Below are 23,844 nucleotides of genomic sequence, written 5' to 3' on the forward strand. Positions count from 1 at the left end.
AACAAAAAAGACGGATAATAAACATTAATCGGTGATGGCGCTTCCACTACATAATCGGAGAACGTCAAAATGTTTTTTTGCGGGAAGATTCAGCAAAGCGCCTTGCCACTATACACAGAAGCGCATCTCTTATTGTATGAATATGTAAAGTCATAGTAATCGTTGTACATCCACCCGTGATGGCGCTTCGACTACATAATTGGAGAACGTCAAAATATGTTATGCGGCAAGATTCAGCAAAGTGCATTGTCACTGTACACGGAAGCCCATCTCTTATTTATTCCTCAGAGCAGTACCGCCTATTTACTTCCAATGCCGACATTTTAATGGCACGCCGAACGTGTAAACTTTTCACATTTTCGTAGAAACTAAGGCTGGAGGTAGACGATCAACTAGGTTAACTTCATTTGTTACACATGGGCATAAGGATCGATAGAGCTCTGGTAAGTTTAGCCGACACTAGGCGATGGATGGTACCAGTAGCAGCGCAATTTGTAAGCAATACAATAGCATAGTAACAACCATGTTTATGAATATTACCGGCGTCATGTATTGCTCAGCAGCACTAGTTAATATGTAAGGTAAAAATACGGTTGCATTGGTTTGTCGTTTATTTATCTGAATGAGTAACAACATATAACCCTGACGAAGCACTAGAAAATTGATTAGTATATTCACTGGGATTCGAACACATGGTCTTCAACTAGCCTTTATTTCAAATAACAGCCGACACGCTATCCGTTACGCCACAGCGACACATAATTCGTAGATTACAATTATTATTTAGGCAAATAATAACGCATTGTTTTAATGCACTTCTATAAAATCCATTTTAGTTGATGTGATGGGTCAGTTGTCACTACATAACACATTAAATGCCGATTCATTTAATTTCCTTTGTCGGCAGCCATGAATAATTTTATTACATTTAACACCTATAGCTCCTGAGGAGTATGTTCAATCTGACCCGACATTCTTCACGCCTTCTTTGAAATTACTGTACTCGCCGCGTGTAAATGATCTGTTATGTTAATGTGCATTGTAGACGATATATAAGCGCTATGGGTATCGGGTACCGTCATTCAGTTTTCGTTCTTGTTACGAACACTTGCTATGCAACGACACACCGCGATGTCTTATATGCAGTATATACTCATATTCCAAGTCACAGTAGTCTTCGCATTTGATTTTCTGGTAGCACAGAATACAAACAATATGTATCCTGAAGAGATACTCATTCATTGCGATCAAGATTCGCCGGGCATGTCAAAGCAGCAAGGTATTTCTCAGATGAAACATTATGGCGGTTCGATTGATACACTGGCAGAGGAGTTTAATCAGACTTTACAAAAACACCAGCCTGTTGCCGCGTCATATATGTTGGAACTTTACAACGCCATGCAGAACAATGACGGCAGTAATTTAAGATATGAAAAAAGGGCTATCAGAAAATCAGACACCATTAGAAGTTTTTCTACAAGGTTATTAGGTGAGTAATACAATATTATTTATAACAATGTAATCATGTGACAAAATTTATAGCGATCCATTCGGCAAATCAAATTCCATGCGATTGAGCTTTTCTTATTTTTCCTTTCCAGGCATTACTCGCCATGAAGCAACTTCACAACTGCTGTATCGTTACGCCTTTGATGTTGGTGTTCTAAATCGTGGAGACAAACTCCGGCTTGCTGAAGTCAGATTACCGTTTCCAGATTACCACATCAAAAAAAAGGTCCGGATCACGCTTTATGAAATCATTGAAGTACGTTGCCAAGAAGACAACAACAAAACTTGCCATCAAAGGGATTCAGTTATTTCACAGAGAGTGAAAAATGTATGTTTAAAAAATAACAACGCCATGGTTTTGTTGAAAGTCACCAAACTTGTCAGACGATTAGTGAAGTCGAAGAGTGTAAATTTCACCTTAGAACTCGGTATTGCATATGACAACGATGATACTTCAAAGGCAAAAATGTGGGTTATCAACAATGAAGCCATACTGGTTACATTCACACAGACACAGAAGAAGTACAAGAAATCTGACAAGAGACTATATCGCCAGGAAAAAAATATATTTCCTCTTAATCGTGTCATACGAGCTCCCGACGAATCCAGTGGAAAACGACAGAAAAAGAGAGGAAATGGCAAGAAAAATAATAAGCTGGTTGACAGACCTCCATATCCATGTGAAAAATCTGATCTAATGGTAGACTTTGAGAAAATTGGATGGAGCGCTTGGGTTATTTTTCCAAAAACCTTTAATGCTTTTCAATGTGTTGGATCGTGTTCCAGTCGAGCGGATGGTAATCCCACTAACCATGCTATTATACAGGGCATGGTCCGCAAAGTGAGTTCAAACCACGTTCCGACTCCGAGCTGTGTTCCTGTAAAATTATCGCCCTTAAGTATGATATACTATGAACGTGGCAATATCGTTGTTAAAGAACACGAAGACATGATTGTCCAGGAGTGTGGTTGCAGATAGCATTATTCTACACATTCTTTGCTTTGTACTATTAATAACCTACGTATGTATAAAACAAATTTATATATTATTGTGAACAGTTAATAATAATAATAATAATAATAATAATAATAATAATAATAATAATAATAATAATAATAATAATAATAAATATATATTAATAATAGCTTTCTATTTGTCCTCATACAACATACTCGCACTGACATTTCAATCACATATTATGATGTAAAATATACAATGAAGCAATTACGTTGCATTGCATCTTCAAATATAAGCGGTATAACGAGAGCTAAAAACCAGAAAGATATATGTCTCACATGTGCAACGGATAGCGATTCGAACTAACACGAGTTTTATTTTCTCGCAGGTGAGAACTTGTTCCGACATTGTTGGATAAGCATGACAAGGAGTTCAAGCGCCATCACTCTGTCAGTGTCGGTAAATTGAGACAGAGTTTAAATTTAGCATATTTTGCCATTTTATAGTCTGTGTTTAATTGCATGAAAAATGAACAAAATTGGCATATTGCTATGCACTTAAAAGTTAGTCATTAAAGAAAACTATAGATTAGAAACTATTATTCATTGTATCGGCGCTCGATGATGATTAATACCAGTTGATCATTATGGTTGGACAAAATGATAGAAATAGATATTAGGCAATAGCGCCACAAGTTTCTTTACACATGTTAACGGCACGACAAATGTGTTAACTCGGTCAAGCTTTGTTGTGACAATTGTCACGTAACAAACAAACAAAAACAAACAAAAAAGACGGATAATAAACATTAATCGGTGATGGCGCTTCCACTACATAATTGGAGAACGTCAAAATATGTTATGCGGCAAGATTCAGCAAAGCGCATTGTCACTGTACACGGAAGCCCATCACTTATTTATATGAAGTCATGATAGTAATCGTTGTAAGATATTCATTTGGAGGATACTGCATGATGTAGTAATTATTCGCGCTTCCTCAGAGCAGTACCGTCTATTCACTTCCAATGCCGACGTTTTAATGGCACGACGAACGTGTAAACTTTTCACATCTTCGTAGAAACTAAGACCCCGTATATGGAGAAAAAACTGCAATTCTAGGATTGTTGATGTTGAATATGTGTGAACTATCCAACATAGATCGTATGATGGCCCTTGAACGCTGTAACAGTGGACCATCAAACGAAACAAGAATGAGTACATCGATATAGAAACTGTTATCCATTGTATTGGAGCTTGGTGATTAATAGCAGTTGATTATGATTGGACAAAATGATAGAAATATATATCAGGTAATAGCGCCGCAAGTTTCTTTACACATGCCGACATGTTAACGGCAAGACAAATGTGTTAACTCGGTCCCGCTTTGTTGTGACAATTTTCACGTAAAAAAACAAAAAAGACGGATAATAAACATTAATCGGTGATGGCGCTTCCACTACATAATCGGAGAACGTCAAAATGTTTTTTTGCGGGAAGATTCAGCAAAGCGCCTTGCCACTGTACACAGAAGCGCATCTCTTATTGTATGAATATGTAAAGTCATAGTAATCGTTGTACATCCACCCGTGATGGCGCTTCGACTACATAATTGGAGAACGTCAAAATATGTTATGCGGCAAGATTCAGCAAAGTGCATTGTCACTGTACACGGAAGCCCATCTCTTATTTATTCCTCAGAGCAGTACCGCCTATTTACTTCCAATGCCGACATTTTAATGGCACGCCGAACGTGTAAACTTTTCACATTTTCGTAGAATCTAAGGCTGGAGGTAGACGATCAACTAGGTTAACTTCATTTGTTACACATGGGCATAAGGATCGATAGAGCTCTGGTAAGTTTAGCCGACACTAGGCGATGGATGGTACCAGTAGCAGCGCAATTTGTAAGCAATACAATAGCATAGTAACAACCATGTTTATGAATATTACCGGCGTCATGTATTGCTCAGCAGCACTAGTTAATATGTAAGGTAAAAATACGGTTGCATTGGTTTGTCGTTTATTTATCTGAATGAGTAACAACATATAACCCTGACGAAGCACTAGAAAATTGATTAGTATATTCACTGGGATTCGAACACATGGTCTTCAACTAGCCTTTATTTCAAATAACAGCCGACACGCTATCCGTTACGCCACAGCGACACATAATTCGTAGATTACAATTATTATTTAGGCAAATAATAACGCATTGTTTTAATGCACTTCTATAAAATCCATTTTAGTTGATGTGATGGGTCAGTTGTCACTACATAACACATTAAATGCCGATTCATTTAATTTTCTTTGTCGGCAGCCATGAATAATTATATTACATTTAACACCTATAGCTCCTGAGGAGTATGTTCAATCTGACCCGACATTCTTCACGCCTTCTTTGAAATTACTGTACTCGCCGCGTGTAAATGATCTGTTGTGTTAATGTGCATTGTAGACGATATATAAGCGCTATGGGTATCGGGTACCGTCATTCAGTTTTCGTTCTTGTTACGAACACTTGCTATGCAACGACACACCGCGATGTCTTATATGCAGTATATACTCATATTCCAAGTCACAGTAGTCTTCGCATTTGATTTTCTGGTAGCACAGAATACAAACAATATGTATCCTGAAGAGATACTCATTCATTGCGATCAAGATTCGCCGGGCATGTCAAAGCAGCAAGGTATTTCTCAGATGAAACATTATGGCGGTTCGATTGATACACTGGCAGAGGAGTTTAATCAGACTTTACAAAAACACCAGCCTGTTGCCGCGTCATATATGTTGGAACTTTACAACGCCATGCAGAACAATGACGGCAGTAATTTAAGATATGAAAAAAGGGCTATCAGAAAATCAGACACCATTAGAAGTTTTTCTACAAGGTTATTAGGTGAGTAATACAATATTATTTATAACAATGTAATCATGTGACTAAATTTATAGCGATCCATTCGGCAAATCAAATTCCATGCGATTGAGCTTTTCTTATTTTTCCTTTCCAGGCATTACTCGCCATGAAGCAACTTCACAACTGCTGTATCGTTACGCCTTTGATGTTGGTGTTCTAAATCGTGGAGACAAACTCCGGCTTGCTGAAGTCAGATTACCGTTTCCAGATTACCACATCAAAAACAAGGTCCGGATCACGCTTTATGAAATCATTGAAGTACGTTGCCAAGAAGACAACAACAAAACTTGCCATCAAAGGGATTCAGTTATTTCACAGAGAGTGAAAAATGTATGTTTAAAAAATAACAACGCCATGGTTTTGTTGAAAGTCACCAAACTTGTCAGACGATTAGTGAAGTCGAAGAGTGTAAATTTCACCTTAGAACTCGGTATTGCATATGACAACGATGATACTTCAAAGGCAAAAATGTGGGTTATCAACAATGAAGCCATACTGGTTACATTCACACAGACACAGAAGAAGTACAAGAAATCTGACAAGAGACTATATCGCCAGGAAAAAAATATATTTCCTCTTAATCGTGTCATACGAGCTCCCGACGAATCCAGTGGAAAACGACAGAAAAAGAGAGGAAATGGCAAGAAAAATAATAAGCTGGTTGACAGACCTCCATATCCATGTGAAAAATCTGATCTAATGGTAGACTTTGAGAAAATTGGATGGAGCGCTTGGGTTATTGTTCCAAAAACCTTTAATGCTTTTCAATGTGTTGGATCGTGTTCCAGTCGAGCGGATGGTAATCCCACTAACCATGCTATTATACAGGGCATGGTCCGCAAAGTGAGTTCAAACCACGTTCCGACTCCGAGCTGTGTTCCTGTAAAATTATCGCCCTTAAGTATGATATACTATGAACGTGGCAATATCGTTGTTAAAGAACACGAAGACATGATTGTCCAGGAGTGTGGTTGCAGATAGCATTATTCTACACATCCTTTGCTTTGTACTATTAATAACCTACGTATGTATAAAACAAATTTATATATTATTGTGAACAGTTAATAATAATAATAATAATAATAATAATAAATATATATTAATAATAGCTTTCTATTTGTCCTCATACAACATACTCGCACTGACATTTCAATCACATATTATGATGTAAAATATACAATGAAGCAATTACGTTGCATTGCATCTTCAAATATAAGCGGTATAACGAGAGCTAAAAACCAGAAAGATATATGTCTCACATGTGCAACGGATAGCGATTCGAACTAACACGAGTTTTATTTTCTCGCAGGTGAGAACTTGTTCCGACATTGTTGGATAAGCATGACAAGGAGTTCAAGCGCCATCACTCTGTCAGTGTCGGTAAATTGAGACAGAGTTTAAATTTAGCATATTTTGCCATTTTATAGTCTGTGTTTAATTGCATGAAAAATGAACAAAATTGGCATATTGCTATGCACTTAAAAGTTAGTCATTAAAGAAAACTATAGATTAGAAACTATTATTCATTGTATCGGCGCTCGATGATGTTTAATACCAGTTGATCATTATGGTTGGACAAAATGATAGAAATAGATATTAGGCAATAGCGCCACAAGTTGCTTTACACATGTTAACGGCACGACAAATGTGTTAACTCGGTCAAGCTTTGTTGTGACAATTGTCACGTAACAAACAAACAAAAACAAACAAAAAAGACGGATAATAAACATTAATCGGTGATGGCGCTTCCACTACATAATCGGAGAACGTCAAAATGTTTTATGCGGCAATTCAAGATTCAGCAAAGCGCCTTGTCACTGTACACAGAAGCGCATCTCTTATATGTATGAATATATGAAGTCATAGTAATCGTTGTACATCCACCCGTGATGGCGCTTCGACTACATAATTGGAGAACGTCAAAATATGTTATGCGGCAAGAATCAGCAAAGCGCATTGTCACTGTACACGGAAGCCCATCTCTTATTTATATGAAGTCATGATAGTAATCGTTGTAAGATATTCATTTGGAGGATACTGCATGATGTAGTAATTATTCGCGCTTCCTAAGAGCAGTACCGTCTATTCACTTCCAATGCCGACGTTTTAATGGCACGACGAACGTGTAAACTTTTCACATCTTCGTAGAAACTAGGACCCCGTATATGGAGAAAGAACTGCAATTCTAGGATTGTTGATGTTGAATATGTGTGAACTATCCAACATAGATCGTATGATGGCCCTTGAACGCTGTAACGGTGGGCCATCAAACGAAACAAGAATGAGTACATCGATATAGAAACTGTTATCCATTGTATTGGAGCTTGGTGATTAATACCACTTGATTATGATTGGACAAAATGATAGAAATAGATATCAGGCAATAGCGCCGCAAGTTTCTTTACACATGCCGACATGTCAATGGCAAGTCAAATGTGTTAACTCGGTCCCGCTTTGTTGTGACAATTTTCACGTAAAAAAACAAAAAAGACGGATAATAAACATTAATCGGTGATGGCGCTTCCACTACATAATCGGAGAACGTCAAAATGTTTTTTTGCGGGAAGATTCAGCAAAGCGCCTTGCCACTGTACACAGAAGCGCATCTCTTATTGTATGAATATATAAAGTCATAGTAATCGTTGTACATCCACCCGTGATGGCGCTTCGACTACATAATTGGAGAACGTCAAAATATGTTATGCGGCAAGATTCAGCAAAGTGCATTGTCACTGTACACGGAAGCCCATCTCTTATTTATTCCTCAGAGCAGTACCGCCTATTTACTTCCAATGCCGACATTTTAATGGCACGCCGAACGTGTAAACTTTTCACATCTTCGTAGAATCTAAGGCTGGAGGTAGACGATCAACTAGGTTAACTTCATTTTTTACACATGGGCATAAGGATCGATAGAGCTCTGGTAAGTTTAGCCGACACTAGGCGATGGATGGTACCAGTAGCAGCGCAATTTGTAAGCAATACAATAGCATAGTAACAACCATGTTTATGAATATTACCGGCGTCATGTATTGCTCAGCAGCACTAGTTAATATGTAAGGTAAAAATACGGTTGTATTGGTTTGTCGTTTATTTATCTGAATGAGTAACAACATATAACCCTGACGAAGCACTAGAAAATTGATTAGTATATTCACTGGGATTCGAACACATGGTCTTCAACTAGCCTTTATTTCAAATAACAGCCGACACGCTATCCGTTACGCCACAGCGACACATAATTCGTAGATTACAATTATTATTTAGGCAAATAATAACGCATTGTTTTAATGCACTTCTATAAAATCCATTTTAGTTGATGTGATGGGTCAGTTGTCACTACATAACACATTAAATGCCGATTCATTTAATTTCCTTTGTCGGCAGCCATGAATAATTATATTACATTTAACACCTATAGCTCCTGAGGAGTATGTTCAATCTGACCCGACATTCTTCACGCCTTCTTTGAAATTACTGTACTCGCCGCGTGTAAATGATCTGTTGTGTTAATGTGCATTGTAGACGATATATAAGTGCAATGGGTATCGGGTACCGTCATTCAGTTTTCGTTCTTGTTACGAACACTTGCTATGCAACGACACACCGCGATGTCTTTTATGCAGTATATACTCATATTCCAAGTCACAGTAGTCTTCGCATTTGATTTTCTGGTAGCACAGAATACAAACAATATGTATCCTGAAGAGATACTCATTCATTGCGATCAAGATTCGCCGGGCACGTCAAAGCAGCAAGGTATTCCTCAGATGAAACATTATGGCGGTTCGATTGATACACTGGCAGAGGAGTTTAATCAGACTTTACAAAAACACCAGCCTGTTGCCGCGTCATATATGTTGGAACTTTACAACGCCATGCAGAATAATGACGGCAGTAATTTAAGATATGAAAAAAGGGCTATAAGAAAATCAGACACCATTAGAAGTTTTTTCTACAAGGTTATTAGGTGAGTAATACAATATTATTTATAACAATGTAATCATGTGACAAAATTTATAGCGATCCATTCGGCAAATCAAATTCCATGCGATTGAGCTTTTCTTATTTTTCCTTTCCAGGCATTACTCGCCATGAAGCAACTTCACAACTGCTGTATCGTTACGCCTTTGATGTTGGTGTTCTAAATCGTGGAGACAAACTCCGGCTTGCTGAAGTGAGATTACCGTTTCCAGATTACCACATCAAAAAGAAGGTCCGGATCACGCTTTATGAAATCATTGAAGTACGTTGCCAAGAAGACAACAACAAAACTTGCCATCAAAGGGATTCAGTTATTTCACAGAGAGTGAAAAATGTATGTTTAAAAAATAACAACGCCATGGTTTTGTTGAAAGTCACCAAACTTGTCAGACGATTGGTGAAGTCGAAGAGTGTAAATTTCACCTTAGAACTCGGTATTGCATATGACAACGATGATACTTCAAAGGCAAAAATGTGGGTTATCAACAATGAAGCCATACTGGTTACATTCACACAGACACAGAAGAAGTACAAGAAATGTGACAAGAGACTATATCGCCAAGAAAATAATATATTTCCTCTTAATCGTGTCATACGAGCTCCCGACGAATCCAGTGGAAAACGACAGAAAAAGAGAGGAAATGGCAAGAAAAATAATAAGCTAGTTGACAGACCTCCATATCCATGTGAAAAATCTGATCTAATGGTAGACTTTGAGAAAATTGGATGGAGCGCTTGGGTTATTTTTCCAAAAACCTTTAATGCTTTTCAATGTGTTGGATCGTGTTCCAGTCGAGCGGATGGTAATCCCACTAACCATGCTATTATACAGGGCATGGTCCGCAAAGTGAGTTCAAACCACGTTCCGACTCCGAGCTGTGTTCCTGTAAAATTATCGCCCTTAAGTATGATATACTATGAACGTGGCAATATCGTTGTTAAAGAACACGAAGACATGATTGTCCAGGAGTGTGGTTGCAGATAGCATTATTCTACACATCCTTTGCTTTGTACTATTAATAACCTACGTATGTATAAAACAAATTTATATATTATTGTGAACAGTTAATAATAATAATAATAATAATAATAATAAATATATATTAATAATAGCTTTCTATTTGTCCTCATACAACATACTCGCACTGACATTTCAATCACATATTATGATGTAAAATATACAATGAAGCAATTACGTTGCATTGCATCTTCAAATATAAGCGGTATAACGAGAGCTAAAAACCAGAAAGATATATGTCTCACATGTGCAACGGATAGCGATTCGAACTAACACGAGTTTTATTTTCTCGCAGGTGAGAACTTGTTCCGACATTGTTGGATAAGCATGACAAGGAGTTCAAGCGCCATCACTCTGTCAGTGTCGGTAAATTGAGACAGAGTTTAAATTTAGCATATTTTGCCATTTTATAGTCTGTGTTTAATTGCATGAAAAATGAACAAAATTGGCATATTGCTATGCACTTAAAAGTTAGTCATTAAAGAAAACTATAGATTAGAAACTATTATTCATTGTATCGGCGCTCGATGATGTTTAATACCAGTTGATCATTATGGTTGGACAAAATGATAGAAATAGATATTAGGCAATAGCGCCACAAGTTGCTTTACACATGTTAACGGCACGACAAATGTGTTAACTCGGTCAAGCTTTGTTGTGACAATTGTCACGTAACAAACAAACAAAAACAAACAAAAAAGACGGATAATAAACATTAATCGGTGATGGCGCTTCCACTACATAATCGGAGAACGTCAAAATGTTTTATGCGGCAATTCAAGATTCAGCAAAGCGCCTTGTCACTGTACACAGAAGCGCATCTCTTATATGTATGAATATATGAAGTCATAGTAATCGTTGTACATCCACCCGTGATGGCGCTTCGACTACATAATTGGAGAACGTCAAAATATGTTATGCGGCAAGATTCAGCAAAGCGCATTGTCACTGTACACGGAAGCCCATCTCTTATTTATATGAAGTCATGATAGTAATCGTTGTAAGATATTCATTTGGAGGATACTGCATGATGTAGTAATTATTCGCGCTTCCTAAGAGCAGTACCGTCTATTCACTTCCAATGCCGACGTTTTAATGGCACGACGAACGTGTAAACTTTTCACATCTTCGTAGAAACTAGGACCCCGTATATGGAGAAAGAACTGCAATTCTAGGATTGTTGATGTTGAATATGTGTGAACTATCCAACATAGATCGTATGATGGCCCTTGAACGCTGTAACGGTGGGCCATCAAACGAAACAAGAATGAGTACATCGATATAGAAACTGTTATCCATTGTATTGGAGCTTGGTGATTAATACCACTTGATTATGATTGGACAAAATGATAGAAATAGATATCAGGCAATAGCGCCGCAAGTTTCTTTACACATGCCGACATGTCAATGGCAAGTCAAATGTGTTAACTCGGTCCCGCTTTGTTGTGACAATTTTCACGTAAAAAAACAAAAAAGACGGATAATAAACATTAATCGGTGATGGCGCTTCCACTACATAATCGGAGAACGTCAAAATGTTTTTTTGCGGGAAGATTCAGCAAAGCGCCTTGCCACTGTACACAGAAGCGCATCTCTTATTGTATGAATATATAAAGTCATAGTAATCGTTGTACATCCACCCGTGATGGCGCTTCGACTACATAATTGGAGAACGTCAAAATATGTTATGCGGCAAGATTCAGCAAAGTGCATTGTCACTGTACACGGAAGCCCATCTCTTATTTATTCCTCAGAGCAGTACCGCCTATTTACTTCCAATGCCGACATTTTAATGGCACGCCGAACGTGTAAACTTTTCACATCTTCGTAGAATCTAAGGCTGGAGGTAGACGATCAACTAGGTTAACTTCATTTTTTACACATGGGCATAAGGATCGATAGAGCTCTGGTAAGTTTAGCCGACACTAGGCGATGGATGGTACCAGTAGCAGCGCAATTTGTAAGCAATACAATAGCATAGTAACAACCATGTTTATGAATATTACCGGCGTCATGTATTGCTCAGCAGCACTAGTTAATATGTAAGGTAAAAATACGGTTGTATTGGTTTGTCGTTTATTTATCTGAATGAGTAACAACATATAACCCTGACGAAGCACTAGAAAATTGATTAGTATATTCACTGGGATTCGAACACATGGTCTTCAACTAGCCTTTATTTCAAATAACAGCCGACACGCTATCCGTTACGCCACAGCGACACATAATTCGTAGATTACAATTATTATTTAGGCAAATAATAACGCATTGTTTTAATGCACTTCTATAAAATCCATTTTAGTTGATGTGATGGGTCAGTTGTCACTACATAACACATTAAATGCCGATTCATTTAATTTCCTTTGTCGGCAGCCATGAATAATTATATTACATTTAACACCTATAGCTCCTGAGGAGTATGTTCAATCTGACCCGACATTCTTCACGCCTTCTTTGAAATTACTGTACTCGCCGCGTGTAAATGATCTGTTGTGTTAATGTGCATTGTAGACGATATATAAGTGCAATGGGTATCGGGTACCGTCATTCAGTTTTCGTTCTTGTTACGAACACTTGCTATGCAACGACACACCGCGATGTCTTTTATGCAGTATATACTCATATTCCAAGTCACAGTAGTCTTCGCATTTGATTTTCTGGTAGCACAGAATACAAACAATATGTATCCTGAAGAGATACTCATTCATTGCGATCAAGATTCGCCGGGCACGTCAAAGCAGCAAGGTATTCCTCAGATGAAACATTATGGCGGTTCGATTGATACACTGGCAGAGGAGTTTAATCAGACTTTACAAAAACACCAGCCTGTTGCCGCGTCATATATGTTGGAACTTTACAACGCCATGCAGAATAATGACGGCAGTAATTTAAGATATGAAAAAAGGGCTATAAGAAAATCAGACACCATTAGAAGTTTTTTCTACAAGGTTATTAGGTGAGTAATACAATATTATTTATAACAATGTAATCATGTGACAAAATTTATAGCGATCCATTCGGCAAATCAAATTCCATGCGATTGAGCTTTTCTTATTTTTCCTTTCCAGGCATTACTCGCCATGAAGCAACTTCACAACTGCTGTATCGTTACGCCTTTGATGTTGGTGTTCTAAATCGTGGAGACAAACTCCGGCTTGCTGAAGTGAGATTACCGTTTCCAGATTACCACATCAAAAAGAAGGTCCGGATCACGCTTTATGAAATCATTGAAGTACGTTGCCAAGAAGACAACAACAAAACTTGCCATCAAAGGGATTCAGTTATTTCACAGAGAGTGAAAAATGTATGTTTAAAAAATAACAACGCCATGGTTTTGTTGAAAGTCACCAAACTTGTCAGACGATTGGTGAAGTCGAAGAGTGTAAATTTCACCTTAGAACTCGGTATTGCATATGACAACGATGATACTTCAAAGGCAAAAATGTGGGTTATCAACAATGAAGCCATACTGGTTACATTCACACAGACACAGAAGAAGTACAAGAAATCTGACAAGAGACTATATCGCCAGGAAAATAATATATTTCCTCTTAATCGTGTCATACGAGCTCCCGACGAATCCAGTGGAAAACGACAGAAAAAGAGAGGAAATGGCAAGAAAAATAATAAGCTAGTTGACAGACCTCCATATCCATGTGAAAAATCTGATCTAATGGTAGACTTTGAGAAAATTGGATGGAGCGCTTGGGTTATTTTTCCAAAAACCTTTAATGCTTTTCAATGTGTTGGATCGTGTTCCAGTCGAGCGGATGGTAATCCCACTAACCATGCTATTATACAGGGCATGGTCCGCAAAGTGAGTTCAAACCACGTTCCGACTCCGAGCTGTGTTCCTGTAAAATTATCGCCCTTAAGTATGATATACTATGAACGTGGCAATATCGTTGTTAAAGAACACGAAGACATGATTGTCCAGGAGTGTGGTTGCAGATAGCATTATTCTACACATTCTTTGCTTTGTACTATTAATAACCTACGTATGTATAAAACAAATTTATATATTATTGTGAACAGTTAATAATAATAATAAATATATATTAATAATAGCTTTGTATTTGTCCTCATACAACATACTCGCACTGACATTTCAATCACATATTATGATGTAAAATATACAATGAAGCAATTACGTTGCATTGCATCTTCAAATATAAGCGGTATAACGAGAGCTAAACACCAGAAAGATATATGTCTCACATGTGCAACGGATAGCGATTCGAACTAACACGAGTTTTATTTTCTCGCAGGTGAGAACTTGTTCCGACATTGTTGGATAAGCATGACAAGGAGTTCAAGCGCCATCACTCTGTCAGTGTCGGCATATTTTGCCATTTTATAGTCTGTGTTTAATTGCATGAAAAATGAACAAAATTGGCATATTGCTATGCACTTAAAAGTTAGTCATTAAAGAAAACTATAGATTAGAAACTATTATTCATTGTATCGGCGCTCGATGATGATTAATACCAGTTGATCATTATGGTTGGACAAAATGATAGAAATAGATATTAGGCAATAGCGCCACAAGTTTCTTTACACATGTTAACGGCACGACAAATGTGTTAACTCGGTCAAGCTTTGTTGTGACAATTGTCACGTAACAAACAAACAAAAACAAACAAAAAAGACGGATAATAAACATTAATCGGTGATGGCGCTTCCACTACATAATCGGAGAACGTCAAAATGTTTTATGCGGCAATTCAAGATTCAGCAAAGCGCCTTGTCACTGTACACAGAAGCGCATCTCTTATATGTATGAATATATGAAGTCATAGTAATCGTTGTACATCCACCCGTGATGGCGCTTCGACTACATAATTGGAGAACGTCAAAATATGTTATGCGGCAAGATTCAGCAAAGCGCATTGTCACTGTACACGGAAGCCCATCTCTTATTTATATGAAGTCATGATAGTAATCGTTGTAAGATATTCATTTGGAGGATACTGCATGATGTAGTAATTATTCGCGCTTCCTAAGAGCAGTACCGTCTATTCACTTCCAATGCCGACGTTTTAATGGCACGACGAACGTGTAAACTTTTCACATCTTCGTAGAAACTAGGACCCCGTATATGGAGAAAGAACTGCAATTATAGGATTGTTGATGTTGAATATATGTGAACTATCCAACATAGATCGTATGATGGCCCTTGAACGCTGTAACGGTGGGCCATCAAACGAAACAAGAATGAGTACATCGATATAGAAATTGTTATCCATTGTATTGGAGCTTGGTGATTAATAGCAGTTGATTATGATTGGACAAAATGATAGAAATAGATATCAGGCAATAGCGCCGCAAGTTTCTTTACACATGCCGACATGTCAATGGCAAGTCAAATGTGTTAACTCGGTCCCGCTTTGTTGTGACAATTTTCACGTAAAAAAACAAAAAAGACGGATAATAAACATTAATCGGTGATGGCGCTTCCACTACATAATCGGAGAACGTCAAAATGTTTTTTTGCGGGAAGATTCAGCAAAGCGCCTTGCCACTGTACACAGAAGCGCATCTCTTATTGTATGAATATATAAAGTCATAGTAATCGTTGTACATCCACCCGTGATGGCGCTTCGACTACATAATTGGAGAACGTCAAAATATGTTATGCGGCAAGATTCAGCAAAGTGCATTGTCACTGTACACGGAAGCCCATCTCTTATTTATTCCTCAGAGCAGTACCGCCTATTTACTTCCAATGCCGACATTTTAATGGCACGCCGAACGTGTAAACTTTTCACATCTTCGTAGAATCTAAGGCTGGAGGTAGACGATCAACTAGGTTAACTTCATTTTTTACACATGGGCATAAGGATCGATAGAGCTCTGGTAAGTTTAGCCGACACTAGGCGATGGATGGTACCAGTAGCAGCGCAATTTGTAAGCAATACAATAGCATAGTAACAACCATGTTTATGAATATTACCGGCGTCATGTATTGCTCAGCAGCACTAGTTAATATGTAAGGTAAAAATACGGTTGCATTGGTTTGTCGTTTATTTATCTGAATGAGTAACAACATATAACCCTGACGAAGCACTAGAAAATTGATTAGTATATTCACTGGGATTCGAACACATGGTCTTCAACTAGCCTTTATTTCAAATAACAGCCGACACGCTATCCGTTACGCCACAGCGACACATAATTCGTAGATTACAATTATTATTTAGGCAAATAATAACGCATTGTTTTAATGCACTTCTATAAAATCCATTTTAGTTGATGTGATGGGTCAGTTGTCACTACATAACACATTAAATGCCGATTCATTTAATTTCCTTTGTCGGCAGCCATGAATAATTATATTACATTTAACACCTATAGCTCCTGAGGAGTATGTTCAATCTGACCCGACATTCTTCACGCCTTCTTTGAAATTACTGTACTCGCCGCGTGTAAATGATCTGTTGTGTTAATGTGCATTGTAGACGATATATAAGTGCAATGGGTATCGGGTACCGTCATTCAGTTTTCGTTCTTGTTACGAACACTTGCTATGCAACGACACACCGCGATGTCTTTTATGCAGTATATACTCATATTCCAAGTCACAGTAGTCTTCGCATTTGATTTTCTGGTAGCACAGAATACAAACAATATGTATCCTGAAGAGATACTCATTCATTGCGATCAAGATTCGCCGGGCATGTCAAAGCAGCAAGGTATTCCTCAGATGAAACATTATGGCGGTTCGATTGATACACTGGCAGAGGAGTTTAATCAGACTTTACAAAAACACCAGCCTGTTGCCGCGTCATATATGTTGGAACTTTACAACGCCATGCAGAACAATGACGGCAGTAATTTAAGATATGAAAAAAGGGCTATAAGAAAATCAGACACCATTAGAAGTTTTTCTACAAGGTTATTAGGTGAGTAATACAATATTATTTATAACAATGTAATCATGTGACAAAATTTATAGCGATCCATTCGGCAAATCAAATTCCATGCGATTGAGCTTTTCTTATTTTTCCTTTCCAGGCATTACTCGCCATGAAGCAACTTCACAACTGCTGTATCGTTACGCCTTTGATGTTGGTGTTCTAAATCGTGGAGACAAACTCCGGCTTGCTGAAGTCAGATTACCGTTTCCAGATTACCACATCAAAAAGAAGGTCCGGATCACGCTTTATGAAATCATTGAAGTACGTTGCCAAGAAGACAACAACAAAACTTGCCATCAAAGGGATTCAGTTATTTCACAGAGAGTGAAAAATGTATGTTTAAAAAATAACAACGCCATGGTTTTGTTGAAAGTCACCAAACTTGTCAGACGATTGGTGAAGTCGAAGAGTGTAAATTTCACCTTAGAACTCGGTATTGCATATGACAACGATGATACTTCAAAGGCAAAAATGTGGGTTATCAACAATGAAGCCATACTGGTTACATTCACACAGACACAGAAGAAGTACAAGAAATCTGACAAGAGACTATATCGCCAGGAAAATAATATATTTCCTCTTAATCGTGTCATACGAGCTCCCGACGAATCCAGTGGAAAACGACAGAAAAAGAGAGGAAATGGCAAGAAAAATAATAAGCTAGTTGACAGACCTCCATATCCATGTGAAAAATCTGATCTAATGGTAGACTTTGAGAAAATTGGATGGAGCGCTTGGGTTATTTTTCCAAAAACCTTTAATGCTTTTCAATGTGTTGGATCGTGTTCCAGTCGAGCGGATGGTAATCCCACTAACCATGCTATTATACAGGGCATGGTCCGCAAAGTGAGTTCAAACCACGTTCCAACTCCGAGCTGTGTTCCTGTAAAATTATCGCCCTTAAGTATGATATACTATGAACGTGGCAATATCGTTGTTAAAGAACACGAAGACATGATTGTCCAGGAGTGTGGTTGCAGATAGCATTATTCTACACATTCTTTGCTTTGTACTATTAATAACCTACGTATGTATAAAACAAATTTATATATTATTGTGAACAGTTAATAATAATAATAAATATATATTAATAATAGCTTTGTATTTGTCCTCATACAACATACTCGCACTGACATTTCAATCACATATTATGATGTAAAATATACAATGAAGCAATTACGTTGCATTGCATCTTCAAATATAAGCGGTATAACGAGAGCTAAACACCAGAAAGATATATGTCTCACATGTGCAACGGATAGCGATTCGAACTAACACGTGTTTTATTTTCTCGCAGGTGAGAACTTGTTCCGACATTGTTGGATAAGCATGACAAGGAGTTCAAGCGCCATCACTCTGTCAGTGTCGGTAAATTGAGACAGAGTTTAAATTTAGCATATTTTGCCATTTTATAGTCTGTGTTTAATTGCATGAAAAATGAACAAAATTGGCATATTGCTATGCACTTAAAAGTTAGTCATTAAAGAAAACTATAGATTAGAAACTATTATTCATTGTATCGGCGCTCGATGATGATTAATACCAGTTGATCATTATGGTTGGACAAAATGATAGAAATAGATATTAGGCAATAGCGCCACAAGTTTCTTTACACATGTTAACGGCACGACAAATGTGTTAACTCGGTCAAGCTTTGTTGTGACAATTGTCACGTAACAAACAAACAAAAACAAACAAAAAAGACGGATAATAAACATTAATCGGTGATGGCGCTTCCACTACATAATCGGAGAACGTCAAAATGTTTTATGCGGCAATTCAAGATTCAGCAAAGCGCCTTGTCACTGTACACAGAAGCGCATCTCTTATATGTATGAATATATGAAGTCATAGTAATCGTTGTACATCCACCCGTGATGGCGCTTCGACTACATAATTGGAGAACGTCAAAATATGTTATGCGGCAAGATTCAGCAAAGCGCATTGTCACTGTACACGGAAGCCCATCTCTTATTTATATGAAGTCATGATAGTAATCGTTGTAAGATATTCATTTGGAGGATACTGCATGATGTAGTAATTATTCGCGCTTCCTAAGAGCAGTACCGTCTATTCACTTCCAATGCCGACGTTTTAATGGCACGACGAACGTGTAAACTTTTCACATCTTCGTAGAAACTAGGACCCCGTATATGGAGAAAGAACTGCAATTATAGGATTGTTGATGTTGAATATATGTGAACTATCCAACATAGATCGTATGATGGCCCTTGAACGCTGTAACGGTGGGCCATCAAACGAAACAAGAATGAGTACATCGATATAGAAATTGTTATCCATTGTATTGGAGCTTGGTGATTAATACCACTTGATTATGATTGGACAAAATGATAGAAATAGATATCAGGCAATAGCGCCGCAAGTTTCTTTACACATGCCGACATGTTAACGGCAAGACAAATGTGTTAACTCGGTCCCGCTTTGTTGTGACAATTTTCACGTAAAAAAACAAAAAAGACGGATAATAAACATTAATCGGTGATGGCGCTTCCACTACATAATCGGAGAACGTCAAAATGTTTTTTTGCGGGAAGATTCAGCAAAGCGCCTTGCCACTGTACACAGAAGCGCATCTCTTATTGTATGAATATATAAAGTCATAGTAATCGTTGTACATCCACCCGTGATGGCGCTTCGACTACATAATTGGAGAACGTCAAAATATGTTATGCGGCAAGATTCAGCAAAGTGCATTGTCACTGTACACGGAAGCCCATCTCTTATTTATTCCTCAGAGCAGTACCGCCTATTTACTTCCAATGCCGACATTTTAATGGCACGCCGAACGTGTAAACTTTTCACATCTTCGTAGAATCTAAGGCTGGAGGTAGACGATCAACTAGGTTAACTTCATTTTTTACACATGGGCATAAGGATCGATAGAGCTCTGGTAAGTTTAGCCGACACTAGGCGATGGATGGTACCAGTAGCAGCGCAATTTGTAAGCAATACAATAGCATAGTAACAACCATGTTTATGAATATTACCGGCGTCATGTATTGCTCAGCAGCACTAGTTAATATGTAAGGTAAAAATACGGTTGCATTGGTTTGTCGTTTATTTATCTGAATGAGTAACAACATATAACCCTGACGAAGCACTAGAAAATTGATTAGTATATTCACTGGGATTCGAACACATGGTCTTCAACTAGCCTTTATTTCAAATAACAGCCGACACGCTATCCGTTACGCCACAGCGACACATAATTCGTAGATTACAATTATTATTTAGGCAAATAATAACGCATTGTTTTAATGCACTTCTATAAAATCCATTTTAGTTGATGTGATGGGTCAGTTGTCACTACATAACACATTAAATGCCGATTCATTTAATTTCCTTTGTCGGCAGCCATGAATAATTATATTACATTTAACACCTATAGCTCCTGAGGAGTATGTTCAATCTGACCCGACATTCTTCACGCCTTCTTTGAAATTACTGTACTCGCCGCGTGTAAATGATCTGTTGTGTTAATGTGCATTGTAGACGATATATAAGTGCAATGGGTATCGGGTACCGTCATTCAGTTTTCGTTCTTGTTACGAACACTTGCTATGCAACGACACACCGCGATGTCTTTTATGCAGTATATACTCATATTCCAAGTCACAGTAGTCTTCGCATTTGATTTTCTGGTAGCACAGAATACAAACAATATGTATCCTGAAGAGATACTCATTCATTGCGATCAAGATTCGCCGGGCATGTCAAAGCAGCAAGGTATTCCTCAGATGAAACATTATGGCGGTTCGATTGATACACTGGCAGAGGAGTTTAATCAGACTTTACAAAAACACCAGCCTGTTGCCGCGTCATATATGTTGGAACTTTACAACGCCATGCAGAACAATGACGGCAGTAATTTAAGATATGAAAAAAGGGCTATAAGAAAATCAGACACCATTAGAAGTTTTTCTACAAGGTTATTAGGTGAGTAATACAATATTATTTATAACAATGTAATCATGTGACAAAATTTATAGCGATCCATTCGGCAAATCAAATTCCATGCGATTGAGCTTTTCTTATTTTTCCTTTCCAGGCATTACTCGCCATGAAGCAACTTCACAACTGCTGTATCGTTACGCCTTTGATGTTGGTGTTCTAAATCGTGGAGACAAACTCCGGCTTGCTGAAGTCAGATTACCGTTTCCAGATTACCACATCAAAAAGAAGGTCCGGATCACGCTTTATGAAATCATTGAAGTACGTTGCCAAGAAGACAACAACAAAACTTGCCATCAAAGGGATTCAGTTATTTCACAGAGAGTGAAAAATGTATGTTTAAAAAATAACAACGCCATGGTTTTGTTGAAAGTCACCAAACTTGTCAGACGATTGGTGAAGTCGAAGAGTGTAAATTTCACCTTAGAACTCGGTATTGCATATGACAACGATGATACTTCAAAGGCAAAAATGTGGGTTATCAACAATGAAGCCATACTGGTTACATTCACACAGACACAGAAGAAGTACAAGAAATCTGACAAGAGACTATATCGCCAGGAAAATAATATATTTCCTCTTAATCGTGTCATACGAGCTCCCGACGAATCCAGTGGAAAACGACAGAAAAAGAGAGGAAATGGCAAGAAAAATAATAAGCTAGTTGACAGACCTCCATATCCATGTGAAAAATCTGATCTAATGGTAGACTTTGAGAAAATTGGATGGAGCGCTTGGGTTATTTTTCCAAAAACCTTTAATGCTTTTCAATGTGTTGGATCGTGTTCCAGTCGAGCGGATGGTAATCCCACTAACCATGCTATTATACAGGGCATGGTCCGCAAAGTGAGTTCAAACCACGTTCCGACTCCGAGCTGTGTTCCTGTAAAATTATCGCCCTTAAGTATGATATACTATGAACGTGGCAATATCGTTGTTAAAGAACACGAAGACATGATTGTCCAGGAGTGTGGTTGCAGATAGCATTATTCTACACATTCTTTGCTTTGTACTATTAATAACCTACGTATGTATAAAACAAATTTATATATTATTGTGAACAGTTAATAATAATAATAAATATATATTAATAATAGCTTTGTATTTGTCCTCATACAACATACTCGCACTGACATTTCAATCACATATTATGATGTAAAATATACAATGAAGCAATTACGTTGCATTGCATCTTCAAATATAAGCGGTATAACGAGAGCTAAACACCAGAAAGATATATGTCTCACATGTGCAACGGATAGCGATTCGAACTAACACGTGTTTTATTTTCTCGCAGGTGAGAACTTGTTCCGACATTGTTGGATAAGCATGACAAGGAGTTCAAGCGCCATCACTCTGTCAGTGTCGGTAAATTGAGACAGAGTTTAAATTTAGCATATTTTGCCATTTTATAGTCTGTGTTTAATTGCATGAAAAATGAACAAAATTGGCATATTGCTATGCACTTAAAAGTTAGTCATTAAAGAAAACTATAGATTAGAAACTATTATTCATTGTATCGGCGCTCGATGATGTTTAATACCAGTTGATCATTATGGTTGGACAAAATGATAGAAATAGATATTAGGCAATAGCGCCACAAGTTGCTTTACACATGTTAACGGCACGACAAATGTGTTAACTCGGTCAAGCTTTGTTGTGACAATTGTCACGTAACAAACAAACAAAAACAAACAAAAAAGACGGATAATAAACATTAATCGGTGATGGCGCTTCCACTACATAATCGGAGAACGTCAAAATGTTTTATGCGGCAATTCAAGATTCAGCAAAGCGCCTTGTCACTGTACACAGAAGCGCATCTCTTATATGTATGAATATATGAAGTCATAGTAATCGTTGTACATCCACCCGTGATGGCGCTTCGACTACATAATTGGAGAACGTCAAAATATGTTATGCGGCAAGATTCAGCAAAGCGCATTGTCACTGTACACGGAAGCCCATCTCTTATTTATATGAAGTCATGATAGTAATCGTTGTAAGATATTCATTTGGAGGATACTGCATGATGTAGTAATTATTCGCGCTTCCTAAGAGCAGTACCGTCTATTCACTTCCAATGCCGACGTTTTAATGGCACGACGAACGTGTAAACTTTTCACATCTTCGTAGAAACTAGGACCCCGTATATGGAGAAAGAACTGCAATTATAGGATTGTTGATGTTGAATATGTGTGAACTATCCAACATAGATCGTATGATGGCCCTTGAACGCTGTAACGGTGGGCCATCAAACGAAACAAGAATGAGTACATCGATATAGAAACTGTTATCCATTGTATTGGAGCTTGGTGATTAATAGCAGTTGATTATGATTGGACAAAATGATAGAAATAGATATCAGGCAATAGCGCCGCAAGTTTCTTTACACATGCCGACATGTCAATGGCAAGTCAAATGTGTTAACTCGGTCCCGCTTTGTTGTGACAATTTTCACGTAAAAAAACAAAAAAGACGGATAATAAACATTAATCGGTGATGGCGCTTCCACTACATAATCGGAGAACGTCAAAATGTTTTTTTGCGGGAAGATTCAGCAAAGCGCC

General features: G+C 37.8%; 4 protein-coding genes and 2 pseudogenes across 4 annotated transcripts; all 6 read left to right on the forward strand.

Annotated features, from left to right (window-relative positions):
• Positions 1 to 1,113: 1,113 nt before the first annotated feature.
• Positions 1,114 to 2,488, forward strand: LOC146734991 (nodal homolog 3-A-like). Its single transcript, XM_085506713.1, has 2 exons — positions 1,114 to 1,489; positions 1,602 to 2,488. The coding sequence occupies exons 1-2, from the start codon at positions 1,114 to 1,116 to the stop codon at positions 2,486 to 2,488; spliced, it is 1,263 nt and encodes a 420-aa protein (XP_085362839.1).
• Positions 2,489 to 4,989: 2,501 nt separating this feature from the next.
• Positions 4,990 to 6,364, forward strand: LOC102803375 (nodal homolog 3-A-like). Its single transcript, XM_085506714.1, has 2 exons — positions 4,990 to 5,365; positions 5,478 to 6,364. The coding sequence occupies exons 1-2, from the start codon at positions 4,990 to 4,992 to the stop codon at positions 6,362 to 6,364; spliced, it is 1,263 nt and encodes a 420-aa protein (XP_085362840.1).
• Positions 6,365 to 8,976: 2,612 nt separating this feature from the next.
• On the forward strand, positions 8,977 to 10,352 carry LOC146734992 (nodal homolog 3-A-like; annotated as a pseudogene).
• A 2,612-nt stretch (positions 10,353 to 12,964) lies between these two features.
• LOC146734993 (nodal homolog 3-A-like) lies at positions 12,965 to 14,340 on the forward strand (annotated as a pseudogene).
• Positions 14,341 to 16,911: 2,571 nt separating this feature from the next.
• On the forward strand, positions 16,912 to 18,286 carry LOC146734994 (nodal homolog 3-A-like). Its single transcript, XM_085506715.1, has 2 exons — positions 16,912 to 17,287; positions 17,400 to 18,286. The coding sequence occupies exons 1-2, from the start codon at positions 16,912 to 16,914 to the stop codon at positions 18,284 to 18,286; spliced, it is 1,263 nt and encodes a 420-aa protein (XP_085362841.1).
• Positions 18,287 to 20,883: 2,597 nt separating this feature from the next.
• LOC146734995 (nodal homolog 3-A-like) lies at positions 20,884 to 22,258 on the forward strand. Its single transcript, XM_085506716.1, has 2 exons — positions 20,884 to 21,259; positions 21,372 to 22,258. Exons 1-2 carry the CDS (start codon positions 20,884 to 20,886, stop codon positions 22,256 to 22,258), a joined length of 1,263 nt encoding a protein of 420 aa, XP_085362842.1.
• The last annotated feature ends 1,586 nt before the right edge of the window (positions 22,259 to 23,844 follow it).

The sequence above is a fragment of the Saccoglossus kowalevskii genome, chromosome 13, assembly GCF_978046115.1.
Source record: "Saccoglossus kowalevskii chromosome 13, keSacKowa6.1, whole genome shotgun sequence".
Classification (NCBI taxonomy): domain Eukaryota; kingdom Metazoa; phylum Hemichordata; class Enteropneusta; family Harrimaniidae; genus Saccoglossus; species Saccoglossus kowalevskii.

Bases quoted from the DNA above. Each gene is read 5' to 3' on its own strand.
- LOC146734991 (XM_085506713.1), top strand. From the start codon at position 1,114: ATGCAACGACACACCGCGATGTCTTATATGCAGTATATACTCATATTC. The intron at 1,490-1,601 runs GTGAGTAATACA...TTTCCTTTCCAG, and splicing joins TTTTTCTACAAGGTTATTAG to GCATTACTCGCCATGAAGCA.
- LOC102803375 (XM_085506714.1), top strand. From the start codon at position 4,990: ATGCAACGACACACCGCGATGTCTTATATGCAGTATATACTCATATTC. The intron at 5,366-5,477 runs GTGAGTAATACA...TTTCCTTTCCAG, and splicing joins TTTTTCTACAAGGTTATTAG to GCATTACTCGCCATGAAGCA.
- LOC146734994 (XM_085506715.1), top strand. From the start codon at position 16,912: ATGCAACGACACACCGCGATGTCTTTTATGCAGTATATACTCATATTC. The intron at 17,288-17,399 runs GTGAGTAATACA...TTTCCTTTCCAG, and splicing joins TTTTTCTACAAGGTTATTAG to GCATTACTCGCCATGAAGCA.
- LOC146734995 (XM_085506716.1), top strand. From the start codon at position 20,884: ATGCAACGACACACCGCGATGTCTTTTATGCAGTATATACTCATATTC. The intron at 21,260-21,371 runs GTGAGTAATACA...TTTCCTTTCCAG, and splicing joins TTTTTCTACAAGGTTATTAG to GCATTACTCGCCATGAAGCA.